This window comes from Pleurodeles waltl, chromosome 1_2 (assembly GCF_031143425.1).
Source record: "Pleurodeles waltl isolate 20211129_DDA chromosome 1_2, aPleWal1.hap1.20221129, whole genome shotgun sequence".
Lineage (NCBI taxonomy): Eukaryota > Metazoa > Chordata > Amphibia > Caudata > Salamandridae > Pleurodeles > Pleurodeles waltl.
In genome coordinates, this window is record NC_090437.1 from 989,124,185 (window position 1) to 989,139,804 (window position 15,620).

The window sequence follows — 15,620 nt, forward strand, 5'->3', positions numbered from 1 at the left end:
CTCATAGCTCTGAAAAAATTGTAATTGCTTTGCCCTCAGTCGGTACCTCCCTGGGCCATAAAAGCACTTGCCCTTGAATACTTACCTAGAACACTGCATAAGGGTTGAGAACTTTCAAGGATGTATCCACTGAAAGCCAACAAATCAAATGTTACAAAATGCTAAAGAACAAAAGCAACATACTTACACAATAAGGAATTAAGAAGCAGATCAGACTTTGGTAAAAAGCATCCAGTAAGGTGATCCAGAACGTTGAGGGAAGATATGCCTTAGAAGAAGAAAAGACAGCATGAACACTCTCAAACTGCAAGTTACAACAAGCAATTCATACGGTTAACTTGAGAGCTCTCTGGAAATATGTACACACCCTGCACAATGACACAAATGAGAGTGAGCTACATGTGCTGCAACATACCACAATAATTATAAGAAGCGATTGAAGTGGGCACAGAAACTATGATAAAATGGGGAATGCTTCAGTCAGTTCCTGTGACTTGTTACTGCATCGAGGTCACTTCTGTGGTGACAGTGAAGCCAGTAACATTCACTGTATTTCTCAGCCTTCCAGACAGCATAAGTATGAAATGACATAACTAACAAGACTTGCTGATTTCGGACATTATAGAATAAAACGTTTGTCATAATTCTTGCTGACAAAGGATGGGTTATAATACTACAAAAGACAGAAGATTAACAGAGACAACTCAATAATCATGAACACTACACCAGACCATCAGTAAACTTACTAGTAATGCAAGACGTGAGTGCAGGGGCGGCTCCTCCATAAGGGTGGAGGAGCGTACCGCCCCCTCCCCCCCCCCCCCCACCAGCAGCAGAAGCTGCAAACCTGATTTGAGCAGCGTCAGGATTGGCGCAGGGCACGCTGGGAGCCTGTGCCTGCAGCGTCACTAGAAAGGAGTCAGTGGATCAGGTAAGTTTTAAATTATAAAAAAAAAATAAAAAATGTAATGTATCCCATCCCTTGTCCCCCCCATGTCACGCCGCACCCGCCCTGCCCCTTTTAAGCACTGCAAGCCACGACTGAGTGATTGCAAAAGTCATTTAGAATACTGTTGCTGAGGGCTGGCTAGACAAAAACGAATGAGAGGATCCCTGTGTAGCGTCCTTCCACAGCAGACAGACACACTATGGACTTGATGAATATGAAAGAGGATCTTGACTTTTACCTACAGTTAAAACTTCTACTTACTTTGGGCATCAATTCACCTTTCACAAATATACCTTATTTAGAAGCCCTGAATGTTATTCAGGACATCCTAGACCTTTAAGAAAGGTCTGCCCAGATAGTTATCTAGTGGAATATGTTAAAAGAGCTGTAACAAACAACTGTAAGGCTCCTATTAAGTGAAAGGTACTGCATCGGATAATTTTTCATGCCAAATTTCACTTAAAAACGGCTACATAATAGAATTGATCTACACACACTGCACTTTATAGCTCAACTCTCTTTAACCACTAAAACTCAGAGCATGTTGTTTGGTAAAAAGAAATTGGACCTTGCATGGGGTTACTGGGACTAAGCACCAGAGAGCGAATGTTCTGCAAGCACTGAAGTTTCAGGGTCTTTCAGCCAAATCAATGCTAACAGCCTATGTTAAAAACAAAAAGTAGTCTCTACAGTTACGTATGCGGCAGGAAGTTTACTACTTGAAGATTTCATTAATTTTAGATAATTTACAAGTAAACCTCATAAATAAGCACTGGCTAAGTCACTAGGTCTAGTCAGGAAAGCAGGTGTAATGGTTGCATTTTTGTATTGAAAGCGTAAGCTACAATAACAGAAAAAAGGTAGAAAAATATAGAAAATGTGCTTCAAATAAAATGTTATATATTTTTTGTTTTACAAATCACATATCATTTCAATCTAATACTCCAGATGCTTCCTAGCAGGCAGGTGTACATAGCATTGGTATATGTCTGGTTATTCTCAACCTATCAGACACGTAGATGTGTCATATCTTCACAAAGACTGGAGGCACAAGATGAGGATGATCGCTCTGGTGACTTGACAGAAGCTTGGCACAACCTGAGAAAGATCTCATGGACGAATAAAATAAATCCTATCAGCAGACAAACCATTGAACTCACTTGCGATCGCGCAACCCAGGGGATTAAATAGCATTAAAAAAAAATTAATAAAAAATTAAATTGACAGGGAGTCACCCTGAGTAGGGGCTTTTCTGTGGGGGCTTTTCTTTTTTTTTTTTTAACAGCTTTATGGTTTCAGGGAAACCATACAGCTATAAAAAAAAAAATATAGATATATATATATATATATATATATATATATATATATATATATATAGCGAGAGAGAGAGATCACTTGTCAATGCGTGTGTGGTTTCCCCCGGGGGCTGCGATCGGCCCCCAGGAAAACCACACCCACATGTAAAAGTGATCATATATATATATATATATATATATATTTATTTTCACCACCAGTTCTATTGCAGTTGCAGCTTGCGTCTTCAAAGCAATGCACATACTTCAACTGATGCGTTTCAACTGTAGCTTCTAGGCAGCAATAAAAAAGTCAAGTAACTCTTGCGATTATGTTTCTGCTACAAAAGGATCGGACTTTCGTCTAATGGCAGTTTTGATGCCATAAAGTAGCACAGAAGGTTTATATGCCTACTGCAAAGATCAAATCCATATTTTTTGTAAGTAGCTGAGTGGACTAGTAAAACCAGCCATTACCTGTGCTATAATACAAATGAAATGTATGTGCAAAGAGGGGCTATGGAGAGATGAAGGGCAGGAGTGAGGGAATCTGAGGAGGTGTTCATGGGAGTGGGAGCACCAATAATGACTGATGGACTGTGCGCCAGAGGCGCTGAAAACAGTGACGATTGGTATGTGACAAGGTGAAGTAATAGTGCGTCTCTTTTGTTTTTTTAGTGTCTTGACAGAACGTGCTGATTGAGGGAAGAAGTGAAGGTAAGGTGACTGACATTTACTGTTGCACGCATCACACACACACCCACCAGCAATTTTGTGACTGTCTACGTAGGCTAGTTTTTTAAAGGAAGAGTTTAGCCAGTAGCAGAGATGGCGCCTCAGTGGATGACTGCTGCTCAAGCCCTGACCCGAGTTACAGAGGACAGCTCTGACGTAGGATTAGAGACTGAAACAGCATCTGAGGGACAGGACAACGGTGCAGACTCTGGGAGTGATTTTTCCGACAACTCCTTTTCCAGTGATTCTGAGGGAGGTGCTGAGGACAGTCCAGCTGTAACTTCGCAACCACAGTCTGTGCAGCAGGACAATAGCGGGTTAGCCCAACCCACAGAGCAGGTGCATGTGGCGGCAAGCACAGAGAGAGTGCTATCACAAAACAACCTGGTTTTGTAAGGCACGCATCTGTGTTTTTGGTCCCGGGCTCAGCGGCCATATAGGAAAACCTACCAAACCCAGACATTTCTGGAAACTAAACACCCGGGGGAATCGACAGAGATGTGGCTTGTGTTGATTCACCAAAGTTTTCTTACCCAGAATACCCTGCAAAGGTCAAGTGTTGAATAAAAACTTTATTTTCTTTTGCATTTCTGTCACACAAACTACAGGAATATGCTGAGATCCACAAAATTCCTACCACCCAATGTTTCCCCATCTGTCCTGATAAAAACGCTACCCCCACTTGAGTGCCTGTACCTAGTGCCTGCGTCAGGAATGGATCACCCCAGGGTCATCAGTTGCCCTCATGTAAGGACTAACATTGACCGCTGTGTGATCCATTCCTGACACGGGCACTAGGCCTACCCACACAGGTGAGGTACCATTTTTAGCAGGAGACTTGGGGGAAAGCTGGGTGGAAGGAAATGTGTGGCTCCTCTCAGATTCCAGAACTTTCTATCACCTAAATGTGAGGAAAAAGTGTTTTATTTTTGTGTGCAAAATGTAGAGGTTTGCAAAGGATTCGGGGTAACAGAACCTGGTGATAGTGCCACAAGTTACCCCATCCTGTGTTCCCCCAGGTGTCTAGTTTTTAAAAATGCACAGGTTTGGACGGTTTTCCTACATACCGGCTGAGCTAGAGACCAAAATTCACAGCTAGGCACTTTGAAAACTGACCTGTTTTTTGCAATGTAAAAATTGGATGTGTCCATGTTGCGTTTTGGGGCGTCTCCTGTCGCGGGCACTAGGCCTAACAACACAAGTGAGGGACCACTTTTATAGGGAGACTTAGGGGAATGCTGGGCGGAAGGAAATTTGTGGCTCTTCTCAGATTCCAGAACTTTCTATCCCCGAAATTTGAGGAAAAAGTGTTTTTTGCCAAATTTTGAGATTTGCAAAGGATTCTGGGCAACAGAACCTGGAGAGAGCGCCACAAGTTACCCCATCCTGGGTTTCCCTAGGTGTCTAGCTTTCAAAAATGCACAGGTTTGCTAGGTTTCCCTAGGTGCCAGCTGAGCTAGAGGCCAAAATCCACAGCTAGGCACTTTACAAAAAACCCGTCAGATTTCAGTGTAAAAATGTGATGTGTCCATGTTGCATTTCCTGTCGCGAGCACTAGACCTACCCACACAAATGAGGTACCATTTTTATCGGGAGACTTGGGGGAACACAGAATAGAAGAACAAGTGTTATTGCCCTGTTGGAAAATGGGTTATTGGCAAGGGCAGGTAGGTACCTACACTTAGCAATAGGCCACTAACCTCCACTAAGCTCCAGTTAGGTCTCAGTAAATTAAACCCAGCTCAACCCTTGGTAGCTTGGCAACGAGCGTTAAGGCTTAACTTAGGAGACAGAGTGTAAAGCATTCAAATATCACAAAATAGTAATTAAATAAAACACAGGAAACAGTTTAAAAATCCAAAACCAATTTATAAAAATAGGTTATATTTTTATCTTTAAAATGACACCAAAACGAATATAATCGGATAAGGGGAACCGGAGATATGAATTTTTAAAGAATTATTGTTTTTTAGCTACACGATGCTCGAATCCTCAGTGGAGATTTTTACCTTCGGACTTAGTAGTTTTTTCGAGGTGAAAATCCTTCGACCGGTGTAAACCTGGATCTTGATCCGACGTCCATGGAGCCCTCCTCGGATACGCTGGCTGGGAGGTCCCAGTCAACTTTTTACCTTCGGACTTAGTCTCTTTTTCTGAGATTTTCTTTACCGGGACGAACCAGCAAATCAGGCCGGGTCGCGGTTGAGGCAAGCCGGCTAGAGTTGCCGCGGCGGGTCGGTCCCTCTATGGAGCTTTTTTACAAAAGTTGTCCAAACTTCTGGGGCTTCTCCCAGATGTCCTTTTAAGGTTCTTTTGGGGTCCACAGCTCACCCCAAGGGTCCAGAAGTTCTGAGATGGTCCTTGGGGGGTGCGGACTACAACTCCCAGAATGCACCTGGCGCAAACTCCTTTTTGGCCACTGGACAGTGGTCAGCTGGTCGTTTTCTTCAGGAGTTGGTGCAGGGGACTCTGGTTAGCAATTTTTCACCTGTAGCAAACAGGGAGTCCCTCCTTGAACCAGTTGAAGCCAGGCAAAGTCCTTCTTGTGGTGAAGCCCAAGTGTGCAGCTGGTGCAGTCCTTCTGAGTGCAGGCTGCAGGTGCAGGCCAGGGGTTCAGCAGGGCAGTCCTTCTTCTGTTGTTCTTCCTTGTTGGATGTGGTAGGGAACTGAGGTGTGGGTGCAGGTCTGCCAGTTTTATCCTTGCTCCTGGGTGAAAAGCAGGGGGGTCCTGGTTCTCCAATCAGGTGCAGGGTCATTCCCCCTGTGATGACCACTTCCTGGGAAGTGTGGCAAAAATCAATCCCAGGAGGCAACATTCTCTAAAAATCCATCATGGCTGAATCTGATTTTTGGAGGTTACATCTGGCTGAGCCCACCCACTGGTGTGGCTAAAAATCATAAACACAACCCTCTCCTGCCCTCTCCTAATCTAATCAAGGGGGCACCTAGTTGTCTGGGGTTGCAGGATGTGGGGGCGTTGCTGGTTGCTCCAAATGTCCTTCTCTGCCTTTGAAGACTAGTTTGGCAGCCCTCCCCCTTCCTGCCTCACCATCTGCTGAGGGGAGATTCATCAAGGCAGCTTGGCCAAGCTGCTCAGGCTGGCCAATCAGAGCACAGCAGCAAAAACAATGGGGGCTGAAATTGGCAACTTTTCAGTTAAAGTTTAAAACTCTTTACCTGAACAAGTTATATTAAATCCAACAACTGGAAGTTGTGGGATTTATTACAACAATTAATTTGATACCAAACTCTTGGTATGCATCATTTAAGGAGACTTAAAAAAATTAAATAAAGTCTCCCCATTCTAGCCTATGAAGGCCATTTACTACAGTGAGGGAAAAACGAATTTGGCTGTTTTTACCTCACCAGGGCTTATAAAACTATTTTTATAAGGTCCCTGCTTATAGTTACATGGCACCCAGCCCTAGGGGCACATAGGGCACACCTTAGGGGTGACATATGTAAAAATAAGGTAGTTTAAGACTTTGGAACTACTTTTAATTCCAAAGTCGAATTTGCATATAACTTTAATTTAAAAGCAGCCAGCAAGGCAGGCCTGCCTTTAAAATGACACTGGGCACCTCAGCAGTGCACCTATGGGTGCACCACCTATGCTGTGGTCCCTAAACCTACATGCCCTACCATATACTAGGGACTTATAGGTAGGTTAACTTAGCCAATTATAATTAGCCTAATTTTTATATCCATTTTACACAGAGCACAGGCCCTGGGACTGGTTAGCAGTACCCAGGGCACCATCAGAGCCAGGAAAACCCCAGCAAAAAGTGGAAAATGGGGGCAAAAAGTTAGGGGGCCTCTGCAATCAGCCCTGTTTTCTCACATGCCCCTTGTCTTTTGCTACATTTTTTCCTTCCAAATGTAAGAAAGTGTGTAAAAAAAGAAGACTATTTGAGAAATGCCCTGTAATTCACATGCTAGTATGGGGACCCAGGAATTCAGAGAAGTGCAAATAGCCACTTCTTCTCAATACCTTATCTTGTGCCCATTTTAGAAATGCAAAGGTTTCCTTGATACCTATTTTTCATTCTTTATAGTTCACCAAATGAATTGTTGTATACCTGGTATACATTGAATATATCCCCGCAACCAGAAGAGTCCAGCAGATGTAACGGTATATTCCTTTAAAAAATCTGCCATAGCTGGAAAAAGTTATAGAAGAAAACGTGCCCGGAAATGACTTTTTTCACCTAAGTTTCAATATATGTTTATTTTAGCAGTTACTTTTTGTAGGAAAACCTTGAAGGATCTGCCTCCCAGCATGATCCTACTGTAGTAATTAAAAATTCGTCTCTCACTTATTCTTAAGCAAGTGGTGAACCAATGGAACCTACGTCCACAACCCTTACTGACAGTCTGTCAAACAGAGTTACACGCAATACCACAATTGTTCTACATAATGGTCGGATTCCGAATTCAGACCACTATAGAAGAACAAGATGATTGGAGATTTCTTTTTATGTAGAATAAATTGGTTATTGCGCTTGGAGTTTTTTTAGATTGTTTTACATGTTATGTGGCATTATATGAATAATAATTATTTTTTGTACTGTGGTCTACACATGGTTGTATATATATTGTATCCGACTACTAAAATGCAATATTAATTGAAGGAAGAAAAATATATTGAATGTAATGAAGGTGGACAGTATAGTTTCCACTGGAACACGTCAACAAATTTTAGCATCACAATCGCTTTGCACTAATCAATTGCATATGGTAAATGTATTCACAGTTGAACAGTGACGTAATTTGGCTGATATGATATTTTTAAAACTTATGACATGGTCTGTTTTTTTTTTTAATTCGCCCTTGAATATTTGCCATCGATGCATTATAATGTTGGTCAGTATACGTATTATTTTTTTTATTTTTTTTAAACGTTATTTTGGATATATTTTATCATCAAAAAGAAAATACATTCTATATATATATATTTCTATATAAGGAAATAATATAGTCTTTGCACAGGGCTAGATAATTGATGTATGAGGTTGATGATTGACTGACTTATCTGGCACCCGACGGGCTGATGAATTTAAAAACTACCAGGGGAGCACATATGTTTTTTTTATAAGCTTAAAAACAATTGCCCAGCTCCGGCAGGATCTCTGCCAAAATGTAACTAAAATGACAGTGCACCCAACGTCAGATTGGTTGTGCCATCTTGGACACCCGTTTGAAGTATGTTCCTTCCTGTTTTTGAAGGTAAAACACATCAGGGTTGTGCTGTTCATGCATATTGTATTGCAAGACTAGGTGAATTAGAGATATCATCTCAGACCAATAAGCACTGAAAGAGTGGTGCAAGAGTGGTGCCTCGGGCCCACCTTCATCCCGCCCTACAACTACCCTGGTGCCGCTTACGCTGCCTGTCTGGCCGATTCCACTTAACTGCACGGTGACACAGGAAAGCTGAAGCTGTGGTGTGTCCCAAGGCTCAGTGTCTGCTGTGGCTTTACCCAGTGACCATGAGGAAAAAGCATGTGGTAAGACGAGGCGGGGAATTAGTCATCTGGACTTCCTTATCTGGGGTGTCTTAGCACCTGCATCGTAATAGAAGTAGCCCAATTCATTAAACCCCTTCCTGCACAGTGGCATCAGTGGCAGTGACTCAGGAAACATGGTCTTAGCAGCGCCCCTTGCTTTTTCTGGCTGCCCGGACAAATGTATCTGGGTACTAGCAGCAGGTGTGCTAACGGACCTCTGTATGTGTGGTCAGATACATGTTCCCTCCCGTTGAAGAAGGATGGGTTGCAGTGCCTTTGGGCAAGTGTCATTTTTAGACTCCATAAATATTCATAACCCATGGGGCCTCAGTGTTAAAGGGAACCTAGTGGTTGAGCAGTTCCTCTCTGCTCTTCGGCGTGGCATTGGTGCTTGTGTGGTGAGTTGCTCCTTCCTTTGCAGATTTTTTGTGAGCGTTCTAGCTTTTTTCTTTGGCCCCAAATCATGCTGAGAAGTTGACACAAGAGTAGGATCCTTCCATTCTCATTGGGCACAATATCAGGTCAGCCCTGGAACTCTGCTTTTTAGGCAAAAGGGCTGTTTCAGCTTCAACAGAGCCCTTACTTATTGACGTAAAGGGGACAGGCCCAAGTGGTAGTCCCACGGAACCATTGCTTTTCTGGTGTTTCATTTTTTGGCACAAAGATGACGGACCAATAACGCACAGACGAAAAATAAAGGTAAAACTGTATCAGTCATAGTTTCTCCTGTGGCTTAACCATTTGTTGTAGGTACATCTAATTTAAATTAATGAGGCACATTTTTCTGATAAGCAAATTAATTCGTACTGAGGTACTCAAATATTCCACAAGTCTCGCTTAGGAACTGGGTGCAAAACACCTGGGATTTTCAATTACAATATTTGTATAATTGTACTGAAAAACACGCCTTGCCTTTAACGATTTTAAAATGTTCTCCCGGGAAGTAGCATACCTCTCTAAAAGCCTTCTTGGAGAGGGTTGGCTTTGACTGTAGCATGGTGATGGCATATACGGCCATCCACTTAAAAGGTTCACCAGCCGTCAATGCAAAGTACACCACAGATGTCAGGAGGAATGGGGAATAGATGCAACAGAATCAACCAAGGTCAGTGATAACAATGTGGTTGCTCCCTGGAGACTGGAATTTAGAGTCAAAGTCAAAGAAAAGTTTCAAAGAAGAAAAAACATAGGATGAATGTATGCTAAAGGCTTAAACTGGTTCAACAAATGTAATTGCTAATGTGTTTGAATAGAACGCTTCATACTGGATGCATGCCACGCCTAGGAACTGTCATTGATAGATGTTACTGTTCTCTCTAATTTAATTGATCTAACTGCATTTTTGGACCTGGAAGGCGGGCATATTAACATGCTGGGATTCAAACTTTTGACCTTGAGATTTCTACTGATGAGACATCTTGCCGGCTTTAAGGATTTCACACACTAATATTTTAAGTCTTTGCTGTATTTTCTGGTGAGGACTGGAACACAGCGTTCAACCCACACCAACAAAAACACAGTAACAGTCTCCCCAAACCGTCAAGAATTTCAAAACTTGGATCACCTCCTGTGCAAACTCCCTGACCCCCTCAAAAAGAGCAATGAAACCAGATCCTGACCCCAGTACAGTTGGTACCCCGAGGAACTCAGACTGATGAAATGCCATTGCTCACAACAGGAGCATCAATGAAGACTGAATCAGGGTAATGCAGACAGGAGCACGTTCAAATACGACCTGACGCTACCACCAAATGATCTGGACCAGCAACCGTACCACTCTGGTAGACTGTATTGATGCCAGCACCAACAGACTCAAAGAAATGTTCACCATTGTGAAAGACTTCACCTCACCATTGGCAGCCTCCATCTCTATAGCCCCTTTCCAGGACCTCTGCTACAATCTCTCCTTTCTTTAGCAATAAACCACTGGCATGTACAGCAACTTTAGCCAGCAAAAGGACCAGGCAGACCTCGCCAACCACCTCCCTATCATATCCAAAAGAACCAACGCTAGCCACATGACCAGTCAATACCCCAGAAGAAACTGCCGCTACAAAAAAGTCCATCCAGGCAGGAGCCACATCATACCCCACCACGGTTACTCCAAAGGACTGTAACCCATCAGCGCCATGATCACACCCATTCTGAATGACTCCATCTCTTCTGTGACCTTTCCAATTGCTCAGAAACCCGCCATGTGTCCTCCCATTGCTAAATCAACCATCTGCGGATCCTTCAACACTTGCCAACTCCAAACCGATCTACCGGCTACTATTTCTGGACAAAAACTTAAAGAAACTAATTAAGCAACACCTAACTGAACACCTCAACAACCACCTTCTCCTCAACACCACCCAGTCTGGTTTCAGACCCAGCCACTCATCGCTGCCACTGATGACATCCATACGATACTAGCAACCTGTACTATATGGGAACACCCTCTATGCTGGGATCAACAAATACACTCACTAGAAGGCTACAGACTATTCATAACTCAGCAGGCAGAATCACTCTCAACCTCCCACACCACACTTGCATCATACCACATCTGAAGGAGCTACACTGGCTCCCCATTTACAAATGAGCACAATTCAAACTCTTCATCCACACTTTCAAGGCACTACATAACACTGGTTCAGCATACCTCAACAATTGCATCTGATTTCACAAACCTTACAGACACCTCTGTTCACCCACTTCTCACCACTTGATTTCTGCAATAAGCTGAAGACCTAGGTTTTCTAGTAGTTCCACTATGCCCTAGGTGTGACTCTCACCTTCCCATCGCCAAAATACACTCTCGGTTGATAGTGCGCTCTACGAATTTGTATAACATGCCATCAACAGATGGGTCCAGTGACCACCAAAAATGTAATCTGTATGATGTTTTTGTGTTTAATTTAAAGTATGCATCACAAATTGTTGTTATGAAAACGGACATTTTTTAATTAATTTAAAAATAATTTCGTGAGGAATTAGCACCAAAAATAACTTTCCAGATGTGAGATTCGGACACACAGCTCCAACATTCTTATGCAACAAAACAATGCAGTCATATTACAGAGTTTAAAGATTAAACGAATTTGATGAGTAAATACTTCTTTCATTGACTAACGACAAACAAACTGTAGTAGTTTTGTGCAATAGAGAAACACCCACTTCACCATTAGGTGGCACTAGTCCATTACTTACTTTAACACAACCGACCTTCATATATTATGAAGTATTTTCTGCGCAAGGGATACTAAACGAAGAGTAATGTGGTGATGCCATTCAAGTAACTCTACCTCTGATTTCTGGCCTGCTTTGTAAAGTTCTGGTAGCTGCTTCAGTGTCTCCGCAGAAATATCTTTGTCCAGAATGCCGTAGACAACGGGTGGAGCGGAAGTGAAAAGGAGATTGAATAATATCAACATCCAAAAGTCCATCATCGAGGTGCCCGAGAAACCACAGCAAAACAGGTACCAGAAGAGAAGATTCACAAATGACTGCAAGTTCAAAGACAAAATGTCATTGGAATGTGGTTGAAAACATAAAGCAGATACTGGCTTTGAAAAACAGGATCTGATAATACATTGAGAATTACTTCACGTGTACCTCTGTCTAAAACAAATTTTTGTCATGATAATGTTCGGAATCCACCACATAAACAGATTGGAAATCAGTGGAACAGAGCGCAGCTACCTCTTAACATTAAAACGTCCTAATACTGATCCACGGGCGTCAAAATTCTTGGTTAAAAATTCTCACTATAAAAATACTTTCATGGGTCACATGAAATTCAGTTTCTCGACAATCCTGTTTTTTTGTTACAAAAATAGGATTTTTCCTTAATCTCCGACAGTATGGTACTTATGGTTCTACAATGCCAGCGAATGAGAGATCTTACTACTATTCACACCAGTGATCAGGGTTTTCAAAACCTACAATTTATTTTTTTAGTTCTAGAGGCCTAATGCTACAGACATACTGGCCATCAACAAATGGGGCATCTGCCGGGTAGGAAAGCAGCACTAAATACTGGTGGGCTGTCACTGCACGTGGCGACTGCCGTCTCTTCCCTCTAGCAAATCAGGGGATCCCTCAGGAGACCACTACAATACCACAAGGGTGCCGAAAAAATAAGTTTTGCTAAAGTTAACCTGTGGATGACATCTGCTTTAATGCAACCCTACGTAAAACTAATGACCAACCACCCTTAATTCACCATCTGTAGGGTTAGAGAGCTGGCAGCGTGGAGAGACATATGTTGACAAAAAGGTGGACATTTCTCCTAGACGTGTTATAGGAGAACAGATAGATTCTCAAAATTAACAATTTTCATTGTTTGCATAGCTCCACATCTGAGTACCCAGCTATGTATGGGATTCCACTATGTATAATCACCACATTGTACTGCAAAAGTGGAATACACAGTGACCTCAAAATTCCCTTCTATTGGTCTGATACACACTAAAAACGGTGTTTTATTACCATTTCCAATATCATGGACCTTACATGAACGTCCATATATTTGGGCATGGACATTACCAAGGTTAGCCATAAGAAGTTTATATTTTTGAAGTTTTTCCATAACTTAAACTCGGTCCAAAGGCACTGGAGAGCTTTACATGAGCACCAGATTACATTGCAAAGGGTAAGAATATTTTTTGGACAAAGGGAGATTATACAATTTGCCCAGAATCACAGGATGTTGAGCGAACATAGGGACTCAAACCTGGTTACCCAGCTCCTAAGTCTGCAGCTGGGCCAGATATCCACCCAGGTAGGAGAAACAAGATGCGTTGGCTGACCTTTCTATGTGGAACTGGAATGCATAAGTGATTGAATCTATCCAGAACTTACTTGCCCTGGTTCTCTTTGGAGTTGTACTTATTTTATACATTTCGTTTGAAACAATTTGAACAAAAACGTGATATTTGGACATTAAGAGGGCGAATTCCTATTTTCATCTTATATATTGTTCTGCATTCCTAGCAGAAGTGTTCTTTGCAGCTGGACATTGAAGGGATTGTGCCAAAATTCAAAACAAGGAAGTTTATGGGTGTGTAGTATTTGTTAAACTAAAGACTCTTTCGGTAAATATTCAGTACACAGGGAGGTAAATCCATGCTTCACCAACCATCACTACCCAGTTTACATATTTGTTTAATAAAATTCAAATGGGTGAAGAATGGTATATGCTTTGTGTGGATGCTTGGTGGGAATTGTGAAGGACAAAACAAGGACTATTTATCCCAATTTCATAGTAAATGTCACTTTTTGTACTCTTTCTTGCTCCCTCCTACCTTTGCGTCAATTTAAGTGTAGGCGCGTTTTAATTTGCTAGAAAATAATGATAAATTTAGGTGTTTCGTTCTGTATAATTAGGCCGCATTGACAATTATTCATGAAATGCTGCAAAAAAGTGCAGGTATATTTTTGGTGTATGATCTTTCCACCTGCATGTGTCTTTCTTTCAGAAAATCAATGAAAGTGCAGCCTCAGCCATGGTCTCTGTGTGAACAAATGTATAACACTACTTTGTGCTCGCGGTGTGCTTCTGAAATAAGTTGAGGGCCACTTAGCTAACCTCTGCTGGTAGGCTACTGTATGCCTGTGTTTCGTAAATATGTACACTCTTTAACCAACAAGAAGCTTTAGCAAACAGGAGTTTCTAGTGGTGCTGTACCAATAACAGATTTACTGGTTGTCATTAATTAAACATTTTTAATCGTCTAGGTAATGCCATGCTATGAATGCGGGTGCCTTCAGTTCCAGAAATATTATAAAAGACGTGCTTTTGGGGGAATCAGCCATCTTTTGTTAATTCGATTTTAGCAATAGAGCAGCGTCCAGTGACCTTTTGGGCTTTTATTTGGAAACAGACTGATTTATTGACTAGCTACTTTGCTTTACGTAATGATGAACATGTTACTTACCTTCAGTAATGCTTTTTCTGGTAGAGACACTAACAGCTGATTCCTCCCACTGGAATATTCGCAAGGTGGCAGACTGAATCGGAACATATTATGCAGTATCTCTGCATGTAAATTGCACCGTTCAGCTTTGCATCAGTGCCGTCTGCATCAGAAGTGACATCGCACTGCCCATAAAGAGGCACTACATGCCAAAAATGCAGAACCATGTAAAAATTAATGATACTGTTTTGACCAGTGTATAGTGTCTAAAGGGATTGCTTGGGGCAAGAGGCCAGTTAACAGAGTGATAAAGATGGGAGTGTCAGTGAGGAATATGTGATTAGATAGAGTCTACCACAGATAAACAATTACCAAAGGTAACTTTTTTTTCTTCTGATGGAGATTTCTAACCGCAGATGCCTCACCTTAGAACAGACACCCAGGCAATAACCCCTTGGTGGTAGGTCTGCAAATTGGCTTAGGACAAAAAGTCCTGGCAGACCAAGCAGGAGAAATGCCCATCACAATGGACTCGGTAGTAAAAGCAGCAGTGGCTCGTGAACATATAGGGGTACATCCATGTGGCAGGCTGGCAAATGTCCAGGACATGTATCCTGTGCACTGATGCAGGAGTACGCGGCTTTGGCCCTGGTGGAGTTAGCCCAAAGGCCCTCAGGGGGTTGCTTCTTCACCAGTGCGTAGCAGGACTATCTATCTGGAAATGGATCAGTTCTGCATAGTCTTGCTCTTCTTTGCTCTGGAGAACACAATGAAAAGCAGATTGTTCACTTTATCTTTGACGCAATCAAGAGAGAATGACAGCTCACGATGGAAGCCTATCGTCCTCCTTGAACAGATGAGGCAGAGCATAGGACGTTGGCAGAGTGATGATCTGGCCAATGTGAAAGGGGGTGTCCACCTTCGGAATGAAAGAGGCACATTACCAAAGGACCAGTTTCTCAGGGAATAAGCTGGTGTATGGAGGGTGGGCCAACAGAGCCTGAAACTCACTGACCCTTCTGGCCAATGTAATAACCACCAGGAACTCTATTTTCAGAGTCTAAAGCGCAAATGGCAACAGTGCAGGGGCTCAAAGGGAGAACGCATGAGAAAAGTAAGTACCAAACTGAAGTCCCATTGGAGCATCACAAAAGGAGTAGGTGGGAACAAGAGTCGTAAACATTTCAAGAACCTAGTCACAACAGGTGACCAACGGAGAAGGTTGATCTGGCAGATG

The 15,620-nt window shown here is 42.3% G+C and overlaps 1 protein-coding gene across 5 annotated transcripts in view; it reads right to left on the reverse strand.

The window, feature by feature from the left end:
- The window catches only part of ATP10D (ATPase phospholipid transporting 10D (putative)), a 614,572-nt gene that overhangs the window by 26,260 nt on the left and 572,692 nt on the right, over window positions 1-15,620 (reverse strand). For all 5 annotated transcript variants that reach the window (XM_069201689.1, XM_069201684.1, XM_069201678.1 and 2 more), the window contains exons 19-20: window positions 11,771-11,971; window positions 188-268 (exon numbers count right to left, since the gene is read on the reverse strand). In XM_069201689.1, the coding sequence (XP_069057790.1) occupies window positions 188-268; window positions 11,771-11,971 (282 nt within the window). The remainder of the gene's footprint in view (window positions 1-187; window positions 269-11,770; window positions 11,972-15,620) is intronic.